The sequence below is a fragment of the Pagrus major genome, chromosome 13 (genome assembly GCF_040436345.1).
Source record: "Pagrus major chromosome 13, Pma_NU_1.0".
Lineage (NCBI taxonomy): Eukaryota > Metazoa > Chordata > Actinopteri > Spariformes > Sparidae > Pagrus > Pagrus major.
The window spans coordinates 29,338,353-29,361,135 of NC_133227.1; the positions used below are offsets into that span (position 1 = coordinate 29,338,353).

The 22,783-nt window shown below is 39.9% G+C and overlaps 1 protein-coding gene across 1 annotated transcript; it reads right to left on the reverse strand.

The window, feature by feature from the left end:
- Positions 1–3,947: 3,947 nt before the first annotated feature.
- LOC141006997 (hexokinase-2-like) lies at positions 3,948–22,329 on the reverse strand. Its single transcript, XM_073479316.1, has 11 exons — positions 22,297–22,329; positions 18,809–18,926; positions 11,781–11,943; positions 11,371–11,519; positions 10,479–10,598; positions 9,858–9,953; positions 9,572–9,671; positions 8,443–8,626; positions 7,731–7,886; positions 7,382–7,615; positions 3,948–5,425 (listed from the first exon to the last, which is right to left on the reverse strand). Exons 2-11 carry the CDS (start codon positions 18,896–18,898, stop codon positions 5,221–5,223), a joined length of 1,497 nt encoding a protein of 498 aa, XP_073335417.1. The 5' UTR covers positions 18,899–18,926; positions 22,297–22,329; the 3' UTR covers positions 3,948–5,220.
- Between the last annotated feature and the right edge of the window lie 454 nt (positions 22,330–22,783).

The following is a 22,783-nucleotide window of genomic DNA, read 5'->3' on the forward strand; positions in this document are numbered from 1 at the left end:
CTCAGTGATGAAGCGAAACTCATGATTTAACTCCACAAAAAATGTGAGAAATGACTGAAATGCTAAACGCAGCGGAACAAATCAAATGTTTTGATGAGTTTATTCGGGCATGGCTGCCAAAATCAGGAAGAGTTCACCTTTTTATGTCTGTGTAGCGTTTTGCTAGTGAAGCTCCTCACCGATCCAGCAGAGGACTCGACTGTGACGACTGTGATGATCAATAAAATGATCAATAAGTAAAATAACTGTTGAATCACAAGGTCTCACTTTGACAACTTTGACAGACGCTAGCAGTTCCCCCCTGCTTCTAGTGTTTATGCTAAGCTAGGCTAACCACATGCTGGAGGCTCTGATTGGTCTTTTCTTTTATCAGACAAACAAGAATATTTGAATATTTCCCCAAAATGTTTTTAATGCTTCAATTGTGAGAAAACGGGCCTCTTAAAGGAACAGTTCACCCAAAAATGAGAACTCCAGTCATCATCTCCTCATGCTGATGGAAAGTCAGGTGTTTTGTTTCTGGAGCTTCACAGTTTTGCAGCACTGAAGTAGATGTTGACTTATTTTAAACACAAACAAACAAACAAAAATGAAAGGAAGTCTCTCGTGCGTCCACTTCAGACGGGGTGCGTGCTAACACTTTTAGCTTAGCAGCTACAGTGAAGATTTCAGCTTAATAAAGAGTGTAAATGTCGTCTTTTCAAATTAAATTGGATTCTCAGGGTTTCCAGAGACTTGAATTACAGCGCACGAGCTGTTTGGAGCCATTTTATGTTGTTTTTTTTGTTGTTTTTAGTTTTAAAACAAGTCCCCAGCTACTGTCCATCGTCCTGAGGGTGAGGAGATAATACTACATTTTCATTTTTGGTAAACTGTTCCATTAAAACTAGTTTAGTTTAGTTTAATGACTTAAATATCTCAATATAAATATACAAAATGTCCCTTTGAGACATTTATTATATTATAAATCATATTATTAGAAAAATAATACTGAAGCTTTAACATGTAGGAAGCATCTTAATCTGACTGCTGGAGGAGCAGGAGCTCATTTCAGCTTCCTTAAAATGAGTTTCTCTTCTCCATCGTTAGCATAGATGGACATTTTATATATATTTCATGAACTGATCACATGTTTTGTTGGTGAAATTCAGCCCCGTCACCAGAGATAAATGAAACATCTGAAGGCAAGATTGCTGCCAGCGACTGTGTTTCAGCATTTGTAAGCAAGAAACCGCTGGATCTTTTTTTTAACGAGATGTTTTCCAGCCGTCACTGAGCCGACAGAACCCGATATTTTGAGCCGAAGCTCGACCTTTTCTACCCAAACAATGTGGTTTTTGTGCCTAAACCCAACCAGACCAAAACGCTGTCACAACATCAAATTGAAAACTGAATATAATATATATTTAAACATATCCCTGGTTTGCAGAAACACACATGACCCACATTTATTCTAGTGACAAGGTTTGTAAAATCTTAACCGGTTAAGTAACAAGTTCACGTCTCACATGTTCTCCTGTCTGTCTTTAAAGTGGCCTTCAGGACTCTGCTCACACGAGAAATTACATAAATATAAAGAAATACATATTCATAATCAGTGAACACACACAAGAGCTGCTTCACATGCATAAATATCAGACTTCAGATGAAACACGGCTCAACAGCTGACATGATTTACAGCCCGGCTGGTGATTTTATAGAGAAACATGATCTCATGTATCCTGGTGTGAGGAAACACAAGCTGCTGTTGCCAGCTGTCTCCAGTAGGGGGAGGAAGCACGTGACTGCTTTAACTTCCACAAAGCTGAAGTGAGCACTCCCTCCTCCTCCTCCTCCTCCTCCTCCTCCTCCTCCTCCTCGCCCTCCTCCTCCTCCTCCATGAGGCTCCAGCATGACACTCATGTAGAGGCAGGCCTCCACTCAAACACTCATGTCACCATGTGAGCGATAATCACTCGGCCTGACGTTCTCGCTCTTCTCACTCAAATGTTCCTGATTTCCTGAAATCTCAAGGTCAACAGGTCCTGAACTTAAAGGAGCACTACGCAGTTTTGGGTTAGAAATGTTACTCAGGAGAGAAAGATCTTCTTTTTCTGCCTAAAGAAACTAAATCAACAAACTCTCTTTGTTCTCACGACTGATCTTAAAGGACGACACAGTTTCATACTGTTTTACTGTGTTTATATGTGGCAGACCCTGCCACCTTTCTAGCTTCAAACAGTGTTCTGGGACCTCATTTTCCTTGTTTATTCACCGATGGACAACAGTTTGTATTATTACCTCATTAATATTGTAAATGTTAAAATTCTCAGTCTCCAAAACTACAGAATAGTTACTTAAAGGAACAGTTCACCCAAAAGTAAAAAGTCCAGTCATCATCTCCTCCCTCCGTGCTGATGAAAGTCAGCTGAGTTGCAGCGTCTTGATTTAAAACAGAGAAACAACCAAAATATCATTAAACGGCTGTGAGATGAGCAGCTACAGTGAAGACTTGATCCATGTTTAAAGGTCCAGTGTGGAGGATTTAGTGGCATCCACTGACCTGACAACATCTGGATCGCCCCCTGGTGGCCGGCTGCAGACGTCATAAACAAAAACATAAATCAAAGTACACATCAAATAACATCTGTTTCTGTCATTTTAGGTCGTTCTTGTCATGCTGATGTATGTTAATAATAATAATAATAATAATAATAATAATGATAATAAATATGTTAAAATTATTCATTTTCCTAATAAGGTTGATTTTATTGAATTATTTAATGACGATTTAAAAAATAAAAGTCATGTTTGACAGCTGATCTCTGCTCACGATTGATTCTGATTCTGATTATTATTATTGTTGGTTGTTGTTGTTAATAACAATAATAATATATTGATTGATATAGCACTTTTCAAAAGACAGCTACGAAGTAAATCAGTAAAAAAATTATATATATAGTATATATATGTTTTTTATTTACTGTGCTATATAAATCAAGATTTTAAAAAATACAAGACATAATAATAATAATAATAATAATAATAATTAATGCATTAACAGACGACTGCAGACATCAACACAATATATGCAGGACTTCACAGCCTGAGTTTATGATTTTCACTGGATGTAATATGGAGTAAATGTACTCAGTTACATTCCACCACTGCCTTAAAATTACATGCATTCACCTCTAATTTTGCAGCATCTGACATCTGATCAGCAGCGTCATCACTTCATCTTTTAAACGCTGCATCACATTGATAAATGCAGCGGACTGCACGGAGCCGAGCGGCTGCAGAGGCTGTTTCACTCTCATTCCTGGATCACAGCGGTGTGTCAGGATCAGGCTGCAGCAGACCGTCTGCAGCAGCACAACAGGCTTCAGGCTGCAGCTCCACTTTGTCCTCTGCATGTCAGTGAGAGCTGCAGCAGCACAGATTCACCACCACTGCTGCTGCTGCTGCTGCAAACAGCCTCTCTGCAGTGAAACATGCTGATCATGTCAGGCGAGGAAGCACCTTCGATCTTGTGAAAATGAAGTGTGATTAAATAAATTTAAAAAAGGCATCACACTCAAGTTTAGTCACATCTGAGTGTATTAATATGAAGACAAATCAAGCCGTCTGCTGCGTTTTCTCATCTTCAGATCCTTTACTGGAGTAAAATTATACAATTATAAAAATAGTTCATTTTCTGTCAATCAGCTGGTCGTTTCAGGTCGTTTAATTTATGTAAAAACATCAGATTTTATTCTATATTCTGATTTGATGGTTCAAATGTAGTTTTTCCTTTCTATTTTTATTCACGTGCATGTTTTGTTGTGGATTAATTGTACTTTATAAGACAGGAAAGTACACAAAAAAATACTCAAATGTAAGAAATTAGATATTTTTCTTCATTTTAATTTGACTGATTTTACACACTCTGTCCATACATCAGCAGCAAATAACAAACACCACTTTATGTTTGATAAATGTCCCTTTATTTAAACAGCAGATGTTTAGCACCGAAAACGACTTTAAAAACACTGAAGCTCTTGTTGGCAGGTTGATTTCAAATAATTTTTTCATCATGTCTCTTACTCATCTCCCCACCGCTGACTCATTCCTTCCCGATACAACAGAGACTTTTTTTTTTTATAGGATAACTGTAATAATACAAGCTTGTAGAAACAAGCAACAAACTGTGATTAAAGCCGAAGAGTTGCAGCGTTGGCAGCGTGGACGGAGCAGTGATCGGGAAGCCGACCGCAAAAACAATCATTGGATTAAGAACGTAAAGACAGCCAAGGAGCTAAAACCTCAAATTAATTCAGATAATCTGATAAAAATTAATTACTTTTGTGTTTATTTCTTTAAAAGTGGTGCAGCTTCATGAAATAATACAAACCCAAGGAAACAGTATCAAGTTTCCAAACCCACAATCATTTCTAAGGATGTGTGACACATGTCGTGACTGATGTGGACAAAGAAACACAACACGAGGGGAAAAATCTTCAAGTTTAAGCATAAAATCTCATCACAGCTATTGAATATGAAATAAACCGTCTTTGCTCGCTACATCTGAGCCTTTCTTACACTCAGGTGTTTCAATCATCGGTTATTTTATCGGTATCGGCCGTGAGAGTCAGGTACTTATCGGTTATTGTATCGACTGAAAAAAAACCATATCGTGCATCCCTTATAATTTGTTATATACACATTTTTAATATACTCTATTTTGTTTTTTTGTTTTTTAATGCCCTCTTCAGTTGTTGTGATATGTTATGATATGAATCTGTCTTTGCTGGATTCTCATGTAAACATATTTGATTGTATCTGTTTGTTCTCAGCCACATTAACAATAATCCAAAGCACATTTTCTGTATGAAAGTCAGAAGAAGGCGAAGTCGGTGGCGACCTCTAGTGACCGTAGTAATGTTACAGCTGCAAATGAGGAAGTCACAACAGGGTGGAGGTTGAGGTCGCTGTCGTTTGTCAGGAGTCAGAGGAGGGAGTTGTTTTGATTCAGTACGTAGTTAATCTACAAGGATACATGACGTAAAAAAGCTCTACAACACAACTCGAGGTCAGAAACTCCACGAAGAATCTTTAATGTGAAAACATTTCAGAGTTTTCAACAGGAAGCGAAAGTGAAGTGAAACTTATTCACATAAAGATTAACAATATATTTCATGCTTTAAAAACAGAAAAAAGCTTTCAGACTCTGTTTGTGCATCATCTACATCCCCTCTGCTCTTATTTGTCTTCCTCCTCCTCCTCCTCCTCTTCATCCTCGTCCTCGCCGTCGCTGTCCTCTAACAGTCGGGACTGGAGAGCCAGCCGCTGCGCCACGGCTGTTACCATGGCAGCGCCCTTCCCGCTGCCGTCCTCCGAGACGAGGAAGGTGATGTCACACTTGGGGGCGAGGAGGCGCACCGTCGCCTGGAGCTCCTCGCTGAAACTACAGAGGGGAGGAGGAGGAGGAGGAGGAGGAGGAGGAGAGAGTATAAAATATATTATTTCATAATTTCATACAGAATCTCTTCCATCGTGAGAAAATGATTTTAGATCAGAGTCGACTTCATTTACAAAATCTGAGACAAAGAAACTCAGTGAAGTGCAGATTAATGTGCATCATATATTAATGTGGTCATAATATAATAAACAGCGAACGTGATACGGCCAAATAAAAACTCCAGTTTAGTGCCGGTATAATTTAAACACTGAGAGATCTGCAGCAGAAACGTGTCGTTAAACAGATTAAAGGAAAATAATCCTGCAGGAGCAGATTTGACTCAAACATGCTGCTCTTCTCTTCTCACAAAGGCAGGAAGTTTGTCAGCGAGTCAACAACCAGCGCCACCTCCTGCCGGCTCGCACCGACACGTCGATATCATTTCACATCTTCTCAAAAACTCAGAGAAAACAAACAAACTCAGGACTTCCTGCTGCTTCATTTGAGAAGAGGCTGTTTCCTCTCGTCCTCGGCTCAATGACAGTTCGACTTAAACCCAAAAAAACACTAAAATGACAGAATTTGTTTTAACAACTGGACGTAATGTTGTTTTTTCAGTAAACACCAGATGGCTGTTTCTTTTTCAAGCCTAAAACGGGTTCGTATCGTGTTAAATGTTGGTGTTTAGCAGCCAGCAAGAGGTTCAAAACTGTTTCACAAACTAACTCCCATCAAATGTGTCTTTTGAGTGAATGATGTGAAAATTATACTCAGTCATATCAGAGGCTGCACGCAGAGCAAAAACTGCATTTTAATATCTATCTGAGCGCTGAAGAAGCCCCGAGGCGACATCACTGTCACGTCCAGTAACGTATCATCTGCTGTTAATGTGACAGAGGGAATAATGAGTGTTATCAGCAGGTCAGATCAAACTGTGTGACATTTAATGGCCTCAAGTAACATTTTCGTGTTATATTTCTGTTATTTTCATGTTTGGAGACGTTGTCCTCCTGCAGCACCGACCATCAAAACGGTTTAAGGATCTACGGCCGTCACCGGGACCTGCAACGTTAAATATTTCTAGGTGCTGTATCGTAGACAACTGGACTTGTTTCAGTAGAAAGTCATTTACCATACCGGCCTTCATGTGGGTTTGCTAGGGCTAGGTGAGCCCAGGTGTGGGCTCACCTAGCCCTAGCAACCCACATGAAGGCCGGTATGGTAAATGACTTTCCACTTACTCTGGACTCAAACTCTACCTCGGTGCTTCTGTTACTGGATCTCAGCTACTGTCCGACCGACTTGAAAGTCAGTTTGGCACCTCTGGCCCGGCTCTCGCTCGGCTAAAGTCTTACCTATCGGACAGAACACGATGTGTTTCTTCTAATAATACTGCTTCAATATTTACTGATGTGAAGTCTGGAGTTCCCCACGGCTCTTCTCTTTATATATTTCACCTCTCGGCTCGTAGCTGTGGACCAAAAAACCCATGAAATGGCTCCACACAGCTCGTCTGGCGTAATACAAGTCTGCAGACGCCCGAGATCACACATTGGTTTGACATTTACACCTTCTTTTAAATCAAAATCTTCCCTGTAGCTGCTGTAAATAACATCTCTTCAAATCAATTGTGATCTCAGAGACTTTGATTACACCGGACGAGCTGTTTGGAGCCATTTTATGTTTTTTGTTGTTGTTGTTTTTTTTGTGAGTAAATAATGTCCGAATTATCAATTTTGGCTGAACTTATCCTTTAAGTCATGAACACAGTAGAGTTTACGTTCCTAACACACTTAAAATGCTCTTATTTCTACTTAGGAGTAAATTTGAATGTGTAATAAATAATTTATTATCATTTTATGTCCCGTTAGAGTAAAGTTTCACCCTTTAACTGCAACCAAACACATCATCTGCCTTCAAATTTAAATCAGTTTGAATCATTTTAAATAACTTCTGTCTTACTTTGGGTGTTTCCTGTACACCGTCCCGTCCACCCCCACCGTGGTCTTCAGATGGTCCAGTCTGCGGTTGACGCGGATGCGGTTGGCGAGCGTTGCCAGGGCGGCGGCACAGAGGCGGGCTGAGCGCGAGGAGATGGTGTCGCAGACCAGACGCACCACGCGGGCGTCGACGTCGTCCCACTTCAAACCCAACTTAGTGAGAATATTCTGCGTGTTTTCCAGACCGCTGTCCTCCCTGAACCACGGACACACACAGGAAGTGACAGATCAGTGAGGAAACAAAATGTTAAGTTGAACAAAGTAGTTTAGTTTGAGAGAGACTAATCTGTGTTTCTCTGTCAGACACTCACTCCTCAATCTCAGAGATGAACTTTGTCAGAAATGTGTTCGGGGTCAGCAGATCCTCTGACGTCTGTCCTTTAAACAGCAGCTTCTCCTTCGTCAGCTTCACCAGGACAAGACGAACGACTTCTCCCAAATACATCCCGCTGATCATCTTCTCAAAGCTGCAACGAGACGACAAGAGACCAGATTTTAAAACACTTTTAAAAACACATTTCTATCTTGACTTTCTGATCTTAACAACAGTTGGATGGATTGTTGTGAGACATTCATGATCCTCAGGGGATGAATCTTAATGACGCAACGTGTTTTTTTACACAAAGAAAGAAAAAACTTAATGTGGAACATTTGCCGAAGTTTCACAAAGTTTATAAAGTTTCATTAAACACAACAAATCAAAAAATTGAGCGATTTTTCAAGGGAGTCTGGGGACGACAAAGAAGAAGCCTATATTGGTTAATGTTTGCTGTCTTTTTTTAAGATCTGACATGTTTACCGTCAACAAAATGATGTCTTCTTGACAAAGCAGGTATTTTAAGCCAAAACGTGATCTTTTCCGAACCCTAACCAGATCATAAGCAGCGCTGTCACGGCATGAAACTGAAAACTGAACATGAAGAAACGTAAAGTTGCAACGTATCTGTGGTTTGCAGTTATGTACACCGGCAACATTTATTCTGGGAGGCAGAAAAACATCTTCAAAATGATCTTCATACGTACGTGTGGACGCCGGGGTTGATGGACGTCTCGTCCACCTCCGAGTCAGACTCGGTCAGGATGTCTCTCAGGCAGCCGTCGTCTCCGAAGCCGCCCCACTCTGTGTTGATGCACATGCGGCCGGCCTCGCCCTCCACCCGCTTCACGTTCGCCATCTCCTCCATGTAGCAGGCGTTGGTTCCTGTTCCTGCAGAAGAAGAAGAGAAGCAGGAGAGAGAGTAAATCAGATTCTCTCAGGTTGTTCAATTATTGATACAAATTATAAATCAACTAATAAATGATGATGTATTATTACAGATAAATAGAGCTGCATCGATTTATTGATTTGCTGCTGACTGTAAAATTAATCACCAACTATTTTGATAATCGATTAATCAGTTTATGTGATTTATTTATTTAGATAAAAATGTCTGAAATTCTCAGATTTCAGCTTTTAAATGTGAATATTTTCTGATTTCTTGACAGTAAACAAAACATTTGACGACGTCATCCTGAGCTTCAGGAAACACTGACTGATGATTTTTCACCATTTTCTGACATGAATAAAACACGTTATTCTGTCAGGTTTCCCATAATACTCACTCATGAGATCACAAGTTATTTATGTGTTTAACACAGAATAACAAATATTGTTTTCCTGAGAAAAAGGGAATCATTTTCTTGAGATCTCAAGAAAACTATTAAATCAACTATTTTGATAATTGATTAATGCGTTTATGTCATTTTTAAAGAAAAAATGTCCCAAACTTTCTGATTCCAGCTTCTTAAATATGAACCCTTTCTTGTTTCTTTCCTGCTCTGTGCCAGTAAACTGAACATCTTTGGGTTGTGGACAAAACGAGACATTTGAGGACGTCTTCTTCGACACTGATTGAAAACATCAAATCTATAAATCAAGAACATAATCAACAGGTTGATCGATTATGAAAACAATCGTTAGTTGCTACACAGGAGTCTTTAAAGTGATTACAAATAAGCAATGAGTATATTTTGGTGCAAATACTTTTACTTTTACTACATTTTGAATACAGTACTTTGATTTGTAATAAAGTATTTCTACACTATCAGAGTCAGACTGAAGTCAGACTTCATGGACGACCTCCCGTCGTTGTTTACTTATTGATCAGGTTACCGATGATCATGCCGATCTCACAGCTCTGGTCTCTGTAGCCGCAGCTCATCATCGTGCCCACCGTGTCGTTCACCATGGCAACTGAACCTATATCATAATCCTGCAGAGACACACAGCGACAGACGGGCGTGTTTACGTCCTTCCTATTTATAATCGTATACCAAATAACCTGCCTACACACACACACACACACACACACACACACAGATACAGGAGAAACTGCAGAGCGTCACATTGATTGTAGGTTTATAATCGATGGGCTCATCGACGCAGCTCTCAGACTGACCCCTCTCCTCTGAATGGCCTCTTTCAGAAGCTTCACCACGTCTTTTCCCTCCACGCCGGAGCATTTGAAGCCTTTGGTCCAGCGGATCAGGATGCTCTGTGGAGACACAGTTGCCCAAAAGTGACTACAAAAGACAAAAGACTTTTCATTTCCATAACCAGACTTGTTTTCCTCTGATGAGTTTTTCATTCAAACTCTCTTAAAAGCACAAACGTTTTTCAAACATCTCATGATTAAAGTGACTTCTGCCTGAGGATTAATCGACTCAGCTCTACTTGGACGTTGTCACATGTTTTGTGTGCAAAAATCTTTGTTCAGTGGATTAAAAAAGTGAGATATCTCCTTCTCAAATGTAGTGGAGTATCAAAAGTGTACTTATGTACAGCGTGTGAGTAAATGTACTTAGTTACTTTCCACCACTGCAGACGGCAGACACGACTCTGTAACACTCGTATATTTTGTTCTTTCCTCAGAGAAAATGTAAAGTGCCAGAAAATGTGTAAAAACAGCAAATTATCTTATAACGAATCTGTTCGTACGACTGTTTTTTACATGAGGCTCATTGTGTGTGTGTGTGTGTGTGTGTGTGTGTGTGTGTGTGTGTGTGTGTGTGTGTGAGACCTTGTCGATCTCTAGCTGTTCACAGGGGAACGAGAAGGTGAAGCCCAGAGGAAGAGTGTGTCCCTTCAGATCCTGAGAGACGAGGAAGTCGCCCAGACAGGCCGCGATGTGGTCGAACAGCTGCACAGAGACGGACGGACTTTTAATCGTGACATCTTAAATATTTCACAAGACGTGAACGGACAGTAGAGATGTCCTGATGAGGTAAACCAGTGGGCCCAAAGTTCTGTGTAAAAGAGGTCATATTCTGCTTTTGTGGGTTTTTGCCTTGACTTTATTGTGTTATGAAGCTTTTTTGTGCATGTAAAAGTTCAGAAAAAAGAAAAAACCCAAAGGGAGTTACTCAGAAAACACTCGTGGTTCTGAGTCGAGCCTTTACTTCTGTAACTTATCTGCATCACTATGTAACAGGCGTTATATAAATATATATATTTATATATATATCTTATAAAATATAAACACTCCAGTCACTCAGCAGACAAACAGTTGCTACTGCTGTAGCGGCGTTATTTTAGATCACACTACCTTGCTCGGCATGACCCGCCCTACTCTGCCTCTGATTGGCTACATCCTGATGTCAAATTAAAGATTGAACAGAGGCGAGATGTCTCACTCTGTAGCTAAAACGCAACGTTCAAGACACAGTGTGTAAAGGGGATGCTGCAGCGATATGAGAAAAATAATGTGTTTTATGAGAATTAAAGTATGTAAACTTATTCTACCAGGACCCCCAAATAAAAGTATGAAATATACTTTATACTTTCCTCGGGCGGGCCCAAGTATATTTGTTGACCCATTTTAGCATTTCATACTTTTGTTTTTCGTTTCTTCCTCTAATGTTTTCTGTTTCTGTTTTCTTACATTACTTGTTTTTTGTTTTTGTTTGTGTCACCTGCTCTCCAGTCCCCAGCATCATTTCCTGTGGGATGGCGCAGATCTGACTGTCCATCTTCAGCATCTTCTGCTCCTCCTCCACCACACGGACGTGAAGCACTCGGAAGTTTGTTCCACCGAGATCCAACGCCAGGAAGTCGCCGCTCTCTGCCGGGAGAAACAACGGATCGGTTGACGAAAGGGTGAAAAGAGTAGAAAAAAAAGCTGGAGCATGTTTGAACGTTTCATTCTTCATCGTTATCCCGATTCTGCCTATTTGTTTTTATAGCTTTGCAGCAGACAGGAAGTGATTCCACTTTCTTCCAGTCCCCAGGTGTGTCGTCTACAGTTGGACCCTCTTGGTAGAAACAACAATGATGTAACTTTCCCATCTTTCCATCTATGTGAGTAAAACTTAAACAGCCTCACCCGTCCCGTCCGGTGTGGCCCTGACGAACGTGGGCAGCATCTTGACGGCCGCCTTGTGATGACTGTGTTTCCCCAAACCTCGAATCAGATCTTTCCTAAGCCGAGCAGAAACCTCCTGCAGCTTCTCCAGAGACAGACGGAAAGGCTCCAGGTAGTCCTGCACCTGCACACACAAAACACACAAAGACACACACACGTGTCAATTTGCATTTGTACAAACTGAACTGACAATAACAAATAAATAGAAACACAAAGAGAGTTTCTATCTTGCGCTGCCTTAAATTATAATGTGTCCAGGTTTGCTTCATTTGTTTGTTTATTTGCTGTTTTTTTTTCTTTGGATCTTTTTCTTTGATTTTGTTTAATTTGTTTATTTCAATTTTCTGTAAATATAAATTGTATATTATGCAGAACATTTACATACACACTAATACAAATTAATATTACATTTTGTTGTCCACACAGAACGAACGGTAAATAATACTTCCTATAAATAATACACTTAAATAATGATAATAATAATTATAATAATAATAATAATAATAATAATAATAATAATGGTTGAACCAGGATTAAGACATTTCAGGAGGCAATGAGGCAATTTAAATCAGTTAATTAAAAATAATAATGAAAAAATGTTTTTAAAAAAGTGTCTTTTATATAATTAATCCACAAGATGGCAGCGTTTCATCAACACCAGTCGCTGCTGCTCTGACGCAGCTGCATAATAACATAATGAAACTATAATTAAACAGTCGTCATTATTAAGCTTCGTGATCCTTCAAGTTCCAGTAAATCAGAACGAAGAGACGAGGCGAGGCTGAACCTCAGGCTGCGGATGACATCACGTTTCATGAATGGACTTAATGGCCTTCAGTGATTGGTTGACAGGTCTGAGTCAGTGATTGTGAAATAAAGAAATGATCAATACACAGGAGCAGTGATTAAATGTTACACAATGATCTATAACTGTACTTTACACGAGTGTTTGCATTCTCACCGCAGTTCAGTGGAGGATATTATACTTCATACTGTTTTTCATCATTTTGTTAAATCATAATTCAAAATATAATCAACAAATAAGTTATGTAACCATTATATCAATAACACTTCAGTGACGCACAAGACGGGAAACTCACAATCTACCCAGCAGTAACGTATATAACGAGCTCTACCTTTACCTGCTGCAACGTTAAAGTGATGAGCATCAATAATTAATCCAATTATATAACAAACATTATTCTGTAACGGGTCATTCTGCGTTATGAGTACTTTTACTTTTACTTTGGGTAGTTAGTGAGTAAAACTTTAAATGTAGACTTCTACTTGATTTGAGTACTTCTTCTTCTTCTTCCACTGATGGTTCTGACTCAGAGGTCACCTCATGCAGATCCTTTACCCGCTGTATGTTATTTATTATAACAAATGTATTCATTTATTTCATTCAATCTTATATTTTATTTATTTGTTTTTTTATTCCATTCAGAACTTATCATTAAAAGCACTTTAACTCAACTGTAAATCTTGTTTTATAAAATGTTTATATTTAATTACTACAATGTTGTTTCCTTATACTCATAGGATGTTAATTATACACTTTACAAAGTGTTTTAAAACACACACACAAATAAAAAACACCTCTTGCCTCCCCTTCGACTCTCTTGAAGAGGTGTTTCTCTTTGTCCTGCTGAAAGTTTATTACATCCTGTAATTTCACCGTGCTTAAAATAGGTAAAGTAAAATATTTTGGTAAATTCAACCATTAATCCTCTGACATCGCCTGGTCCACAGATCTTATCTCACTCTGAAAATTAGAGAAAATCTAACATTGATGTTCGTCCCTGTAACTGCCGACCACTCAGTTTATAACACGTCTGACCTGCAGAAAATAAAAATGTTCGTATGTGTCGACTGTGTTTCTGTTAACTGAGTCATGTTGTGCAGGAAGAGGCCTGGCTGGCACAGCATGTAATGATCCTCTGGAGATGGCAGCAACTATTCACGTTTGTCTTCCTGTTTCCTTTAAAGCTGGAAACAAAAACTCTGCACAGCTTTTAAAAGCTGTAAACACCAAAACTGCATCTATGTTGTTCTCTACAGAGGAACATACAGGTGTGAGCAGCACCGTGTGCTTTAAGTCTAACTTTTGGTCCGACTGGTTCGTCCAGGAAGATGTGAGTCGAGGATCTTAATGTAATACACAAAGAAACGACTGAAAATGAGCAGAAATCGAGCACAACGTGCCAAAGAGCCACTCTCATCACTCAAATATGAGCTGACTCATCAGCTGCTGTTATGTTGTCATTCAGGATTAAGACTCAGGTTGGGTGACATTCAGACATAAGGGGTGAGGGTGTGGAGCATAAAGTCATATATAAGTCATGTGCAGCTTCGTGTACTGTTTCTATCGACCGCATTAGTTGTGTTGTCTGTGAAGTTTTGTCTGTCACTCGCCACAAAGTAAACTTCTGTTTGGATGATACAGTCAAACGTAAGCTTGAGACAACAAGAAGATCAAAGATTTGAGTTTTGTTTTTAGAGAAATGTTTCAGCAAAGATTTGTGTCATTTTCTGAACTGAACTTATTGCAAGAGGACGTTGTTTACTGAACATAACACAACACAACACAACACAACATAACATAAAATAACATAACATAACATAAAATAACAACACAACACAACATAACATAACATAACTTAACATAACACAACATAACATAACTTAACATAACACAACATAAAATAAAATAACATAACATAACACAACATAAAATAACATAACATAACTTAACATTTAATAAAATAACAAAACATAACATAACTTAACACAACATAACATAACATAACATAACTTAACATTTAATAAAATAACATAACATAACATAACATAACTTAACACAACATAACACAATACAACACAACATAACATAACACAACATAACATAACTTAACATAACACAACATAACATAAAATAATACAACACAACATAAAATAACACAACATAACACAACATAACATAACTTAACATATAATAAAATAAAATAACATAACATAACTTAACAAAACATAACACAACACAACATAACATAACACAACATAACATAACTTAACATTTAATAAAATATCATAACATAACTTAACACAACATAACACAACATAATAATTTTTTTATGTTATGTTATTTTTATGTTATTTTATGTTATGTTGTGTTAAGTTATGTTATGTTATTTTACATTATGTTATGTAACATAACACAACATAAAATAGCCATAAAACTTTGTGTGTTTGCTTCTGTTGTTGGTTGTGTTTGGTTTATAATCACTTTGTCGTCTTGGTCAACTTTGTTGCTAACGTTGTTTTTTCGATGTCTGTGTCTTCATCAGGTCAAATGAACCAAACTAACTCCTATAAGCTTTCCCAGACACACCTGAGGTAACACACCTTTACAGCTGAGTGAGTGAATCTGTGAAATGTGTCTGGGCAGGACGTCTTTGAAGGCGCTGGGTGAGTTCAGGGACTCCCACGTTTCTGTACATCCAGGTTTCAACATGGAGGCTCAGACCGGATCAGACAGAACCCGTTCGTGGTGCGATGGTGGATATTTTCCTTGGCTGGTTGGATTTTCTCACCATCATTGTTTTTATAAGCGTCTGACATACCTCAGACAAGTTTCAACAGCCCTGCTGCTGCAATGCCCCCAAAAATAATTCATATGAGGATGATATAAAGGAGATACGGTGTCAAATAAAAGTCAGCAGCTGAATAAGAACCAGACTTTCATCTGGTTACCAGATCAGTTTGATAAGATAAACAAAAACTTCTCAGATCGCAGATTTCTGCAAGTCTGATCAGCATATTCCTGATTAACTGCCTGCTCACGTTACGATTGCTAACGTTACACGAGCTATCCATTTGGACACGGCACATTTATGGTTTTACCATCAAAATCTGCAGAAATATCTGTAACTACAGGTCTTTGGTTTCACCCACGTGTAAACAAAAGCAGGCGGTTCAACTCTAAACGACAGCCGCAGATTGAATCTGCTGAAAAGACAACTTTTCTCGGCAGATGCTATCAGATGTAGCTGGCTAGCTCGCTAACTAACACTATGTCACTGAGTTGGTGGAAAACTCCTCATCCAGCTGACTTTTTAATGTTTCCAGCTGATTTAAAACAAAATCCTTTAAAAGCATTTAATATGCATGTGACGGCTAGCCTGTTAGCCAGAGAAGCATCTTCTACACAGTTTCTGGATACTTTTGTTCTTGTATTTTTGGTTTTACAAAAGCTTCACTGACATCACATCGACATGAACACCATCATTAACTAGAGGAAGGGTTTTGAATAATGGTGCGTTAATTAAAAGTTGTTGTTTTCTCTGCTACAGATATGAAACATGTTGAGATAAAGATCAGGATTGACTATTTTAAGTGCTGAATTTATCAAACAACATAAAGGCTACTTAAAAATACACTTCAGCTTTATTACTTAACTGTTTTTTTATTTTCCCTCATGTCACTTTTAATCTCTCGACTCTTTGCATGTTTCTTTTATTTGTATTTAGTTTGAAGCACATTGGATTGTTCACATGAAAGGTCGCCTACTATAAATAAATAAAGTTGATTTATTATACATTGTTTTAATGTAACAGTCTGTGGAAACATTTCCCAACAGTCTGTGAGTTGATCCTGATCCTGCTGCAGCACCAGGATCAGGATCAGGATCAGGATCAGCACCAGGATCAGGATCAGGATCAGGATCAGGATCAGCACCAGGATCAGGACCGCAGCTTGTTGCGACAGACGCCGGCATGAAGTTTGGATACAAACATACATTTCTTCTTCTCACAGTACTTTTCCAGAGGCGTGTTCGTTCAGGTCTCGTCTCCCCTCTTCTCTCTCTGTCTTCACCTCCTCCCCTCAGATGATTTCCTCCCTTTCTTGTCTCGACAAGCTCGTTCCTGCCGTCACCTCAGAGGAGGTGAGGCCGACTTCATGCTCACATTATGACTCTGATTGTTCGGACCATTGCGAGATCTAACAAGGGCCTCAGCCTGCCTGTAATATTCAGTAAGTCACCGTGCAAATATACACAAAATACACAGTAACAGTGAACCAGTGTTGGAGGCACTATGATCGTTTACTTCAGTTAAAGTTACACAGTTTAAAAATACTCTGCTACAAGTTCAAGTACCAAAAAGTACTTAAAGTACCAAGAAGTAAAGGTTTAACAGAATAATGTATATTATATTATTATATATTTATATATTATATATTATATACTGTATATTATTTCATGTAGGGTAGCTTGTGAATGTCTCCCTGTAGGTCAGTGAAGACTTATTGATGTAATAATATCATATTATAAAGCTAAAAGCAGAATATTTGTCTGTGAAATGTGGAGTAGAAATATAAAGTACTCGAAAATGATGCTGATATTTTTGTACTGAGGAGTTTTACTTGTGTTTTTTAATTGTTGTACTTTTAGTTTACTTCTTCAGTCCGAGCGAGGACGAAGATTAAAACAAATTGAGCTCTGACCTTTTTTTTTGTTGTAGGATTTCATGTAATATTGAAGCCGTAAAGATATTTTTTCTGAAATATTTGAGGGACTAAAACAAAATCTGCCGCAGTGTCACATGTGCAACATTTGCACCAGCAACAGCTGCCGTCAGAGCGAAACTTGTGACAAACACATCTCATTTCCTGTAACAGACCTGATCGACATCGTGCTCGAATGTGAAACTGTTCCCGGCTAAATGTCCTTTAAATGACGGGAATGTGAGAAATTGTTGCCCTGATTGATTAGCAACTGAACAAAAAGGACATCGGACAATATTTCAAGATTTAACAACATCTTTGACGACCCGTTAGCTTTCGTTAGACGACAGCTAACGTTAGCATTCAACCACTTCCTAGCTGGCTAACAACCGTGTGATGATGTCACACGACAACAACGTGGACACGTTTATTTCAACACGGACGTGAAGTTCAACTCGATGCAATCAAATAGAAACATCCACTAGGAAGCGGCTGAATGCTAACGAGAGCTAATCTTTACCCTGAAATACGTCTAAAGGAGCTTCCAGGTCTTCAGCGTCCGTCACCTTCTCTGTTGCTGATCGTTTGAGAAGTGGTGACATGAAACAAACAGAGTCGGATCCTTTATGTTTATACGATCTGCGTCCTGGAGAACAGCAGCGCGACGTGTTACTATGGTCTGTTGACTCAATGCAGGTCTGATAAGAGTGAGCTGTAAACAGTGAGGCTGCAGGAGGATGGCGTACCCTGCCACCAGTGATGAAAACCACTTTACATAAAGGTGATTAAGAAACGTAGATGTACTTGAATAGCTCTTATAAAAACATGTAGAGCTTTTAAACTTGCTGCCAAAACAACGTCTTGTGTCCACGTCTGTGAGCATTTAGTCTTGTTGCAGGTGATGAGCAGCGTAGAAACCAGATCACCACGTAACGGGAGGATCCTCCTGCTTTTGCGATGGAGAACGGGTGTAACCACGAGAGTTAGAAGAAACGGGAGGGAAACAACACGCCGACTCAGAAAGAAACAAAGAGGAGTGTCGGGTTTGACTCCTCCGTCGGCCCCTCTGAGGTGTTTTTACAGTAACTTGAACCTGGTGACTCGCGGTCACGAAGCTAAAAACTGTAAAAATTGAGGAAATCGAGTCATTTTTTATGGCGCTGAATGTTCTGTGACTGATCCTGATGTCTGAGTCAGACTCTGTATAAACTCTGCGATTTCTTAATCTGAGAGTATTCCTGGCAAAGTGTTGCGTAACGACAGTTAAAACACATGGATGGAAAGAAACTAACGCAGTCGCTCAGGCAACCTGTTCCCCACATGGTGAAGGAAAAAGGTTGTTGGCAGCCTGAAGCAGATAAAGACTTTCACAGATCACAAAATAATTATATACTGGAACATTTTCTCATTTGGGAGCGTAAACAACCCTCTGGACTGAACAAAACAACAACAACAAACACGCCTCGTCCTCAGGTGTCACGTACCTTGCTGAGCGTGTCTTCGGGGATGCCGTCCAGGTGCAGGACCGAACAGTCGCCGCTCATTTTGGCCTTCTTGGAAATCAGCGCGCTCATCTTGCCGTTTGCTGCTGCTCTGCTTTACCTGGACAGGAGAGGTTAAAGGGTCAGTGCACCCAAATTACAAAGACATATGAAGCCCTGTTTATGTTTTAAGACAAGCCGGTGTCAAACTCTCTGTCGTTTTAGCAAATAGCCTGTGTTATTTAGCTGACAACGGTTAGCCAGCGCTCTTAGACACAAACACTCGTGGGAGGTGTAATTTAGCTGCTAAATGTTCGCTAACACTACTGAGAGAAAGAAGAAACTGGGATTAGATCAAATAATATGCTACATGCTAAGTATTCATAACAAAGACATTCAGTAGCTTACTAGCTTAGATAGTTGCAAGCTAGCATGGCTAATTTGAGGTTTGAAGCTCAGCTAGTCTCAGTAGATGTGATATAACTTTGTGGATGTTACATTTTTTAGCTAGTAAGCTAACATAACAGCTCAAAAACACAAAGTTTATCTAACAGGCGTGCTAGGAGCTGTAATGTAGCTGCTAAATGTTGCTAAATGCCAACTGACTGGAGAGAAAGAAGAAACTAGGATTAGATAAAATAATATGCTACATGCTAAGTTTTCATAACAAAGACATTCAGTAGCTTACTAGCTTAGATACTTGTAAGCTAGCATGGCTAATTTGAGGTTTGAAGCTCAGCTAGTCTCAGTAGATGTGATATAACTTTGTATATGTTACATTTTTTAGCTAGTAAGCTAACATAACAGCCCGAAAACACAGAGTTTCTCTAACAGGCGTGCTAGGAGCTGTAATGTAGCTGCTACATGTTAGCCAACTGACTGGAGAGAAAGAAGAGACTGGGCTATGCTACATGCTAATTATATTTTTAAAGTTTGAAGCTCAGTAGCTGTGATATAACTATGTAGATGCTACTATTTCAGCTAGTAGGCTAACGTAAGATCCCCAAAACACAAAGTCTCTCTAACAGGAGATCTCGTCTCTATATCGTCCTTAAAGAACTGAATATTGTTATCCCAAACGTATACGTAACGTATATCACAGCTAAAAAACGTCATCTTGGATAAGTTGGTAATTAAAAATACTAATACTCAGATCTCCTACATATTGTAAGTTGCATTATGAAATGTATTTTAATGTTTTAATGCTCCAAACTAAATCAAACCTCATGTTGAGCCAAAGTTCGCCTTGTTTTAAAGGGTTCATTTATTTATCTGATGGGCAGAAGATGGAACGAAGGACTTTAAGGAACAAATATGTTTCAATAGAAAGACACACAATCCACAGATGAAAGAAAAATGTGCTTCTGCTAATCCGACACACACACGACTTATAATACTTTGAACGAACCTATAAAACAGTTCAATGACGTGAGATTCACAGTAATAACGAGATCAAGTTCCTGAGGAAGTCGTCCGATGACTCTGCTTCGAGATAGTTTCACTCTTGTGGTTTAAAAAAGATGTTCAAATATTTGTTCCTCCTGACCAGCTGACTCCCCTTTAATCAATATTGGTTTTGGAGCCTGAAGCCGACCAGTTACGACCTGAAGACAATAATTCATCCGTCTGATTTTTTTATTAGCCACGATAGCAGCTAGCCACGTTGGTCACACATCACCACTTAAATATCTCAAGAAACGTTGGATGGATTTAATTTTTGAGGTTAAAGGGTCAGTGCACCCAAATATACAAGACATACGTAGATATGCAGACAAGTCGTCACGTCTCAAGTCATTTATTTTCTGTCGAGTCAAGTTGCAAGTCATCAGAACAGACTGACTCGAGTCCACGTCTCTGGAAATAACCAGAGGAAACGACGTCCTTCACGCCTCCTGTAGAGATTTCTTTGTACCGTTTCTTTTTAGATGTTTTAGACTCAACTTATTTTCCTATTTCTTAACTCGTTCTGATGTTTTGAGTCTTCATTTGTTTCCCGTGAAGCACTTTGAGTCGCCTTGTGTCTGAATTTGTGCCGTACAGATAAACTCGCCCCGCCTAAATGAACTGCCGATTTTAAAGTCGAGGTTAAAGTGGGAACAAAAACCGTTATTTCACTTCCACCTGCTGCTACATCATCCAACCACAGAGCACGTCGTCCTGTGGGTCCTGTCTGTTTAAAGGAAGCTTCTCTCCTGGAAAAAAGGTCCTGAATACTGAAATCACCGGTCACATTTCGAGAAGACGCGGGACAGGACGATCATCCTGCACAAAGAGACGCTGATGCTTCTACACTTTGACTTCTTTTATTTCTGTTGCTACTTTTAGTGAAGTAAATAATTTGCAACACAAAGGTTGAGACATCTGCGACCTCAGAGGAAGCTCCGGCTGATGACGACACCCTCGGATCACGTGCTTGTTGTGTTTTTGGGTGGAGTGTCTGTTTTACTCACATTACAGGACCTGAGGCTCCACATGTTCAGGTTAAACCCAACCAGTTAGAGGATTTCTGCCTCTATAGTCACACTCAGGAATCTGTCAGATAATATCACCGTCGCTGTCTGTATGAATGGAAACCTGTAACACTCGTTACATGTTTCTTTCACCTGGATGCAAATTACGGAGGTTGAGTTCGAGGCACGCCCCGTCAGAGTCGCACCTGAGCAGGGACGGACTGTCAAACACTTTCTAGCGTTGGTTCATCTCAGCTGCTGTTCCTCCAAAGATCTCAATCTGACACCTGAAACATCATCTGACTTTTCAGGATCAGCAGCACAAACCTGACCCACTCTAAGCAGGTTTAAAGGAGCATTTTGGTCCCTGAAGGCATCAGAAAACACACCAGACCAGTCGGTCTGTGACAGGGGCGGCAGCCTTTACTATCCAAAGACACATTTCAGCCCCCGTCACTCGCCAAATTAATCTATCTGGAGCCTCCAGTCCATTTCAGTGTGAGTTAATCCTTTGTTTAACCCTCAGCCACATACAGCGATCAACCCTCAGGCTTGATCATAAAACACCCTGATATTAACTCAGGATCAATCAATCAATCACAACTTGACAGAACAGATACGATCCTGTGTGCCGGCTGTCGGAGAATGTCAGAAACACTGTCGGCCTAAAACAGTGATGATTTAAAAAGAAAATATTCATTTCCATGTGAAATGTCAAAGCCACTGCAGAGCTGCAGACTCCTGGTCTATGAGCTCACAACTCTACAGGTGGAAATACAGCTCAAGTTTCTCAAATGTAGCGTTCAGGGACCCCTCCAGGGCCCTGTAAAGATGAAGCAGAGGGTCTCTGGGTGCAGAGAAGGAGCTGATGTTGAGTCCTGCTGCTTCACACTGAGCAGAGAAGTTCAGCGAGGATGAAACCTTTAAAATCATCCACAGTCTGCTGGTTTCACCTTAATGGGAATCTTGGCACCACTTCATCAAACATCTTCATCTAACATGTGAAATCCTGCTGTGAAGTGAAGAAGTAAAGCCACTCACCTCTGCGTCCTGCGACTCACACTGACAGGAGTCAACTTCCTCAATGAAGACGAGAGTGTGAGAGTGTGTGAGAGTGTGTGAGAGTGTGTGAGTGTGTGTGAGAGTGTGTGAGTGTGTTTACACCCACAAACCGCATCTGAGCACAAGTCAGTGTCGCAACACGAGGAGACGCTCGTGTGTCGGTTTGTCTGAGCGCGCGATGTCGAGGTGCGGCTGTCGTGTTTGCGCGCGGCGGCACGTATCCAGACAGCTGATGTCACGAAACAAAACCCGCAACAAGAACGGCAGACGAGCTTCACCGAGAGGACTGCGTGGTTTGGTCCCGATGAGGTTCCGCAGGACGCCGCTGGAGAGCGCGTTGGGTTCGCGGCGGCTGCGCGTAAAGACGCACAAGGAGCGCAGCGACCCCAAAATATCACCATCATCATCATCATCATCATCATCATCACCATCATCATCATCACCGGTTAAAAGTTACTTTACTGCT

What these genes read in the sequence shown, in the direction of transcription:
- LOC141006997 (XM_073479316.1), bottom strand. Translation starts at nt 18,898, where the DNA reads ATGAGCGCGCTGATTTCCAAGAAGGCCAAAATGAGCGGCGACTGTTCG. An exon ending in CCGAAGACACGCTCAGCAAG is followed by an intron (nt 11,944 to 18,808) that starts GTACGTGACACC and finishes TTGTGTGTGCAG; the next exon opens with GTGCAGGACTACCTGGAGCC. An exon ending in GTGTACAGGAAACACCCAAA is followed by an intron (nt 5,426 to 7,381) that starts GTAAGACAGAAG and finishes TCCCCTCTGTAG; the next exon opens with TTTCAGCGAGGAGCTCCAGG.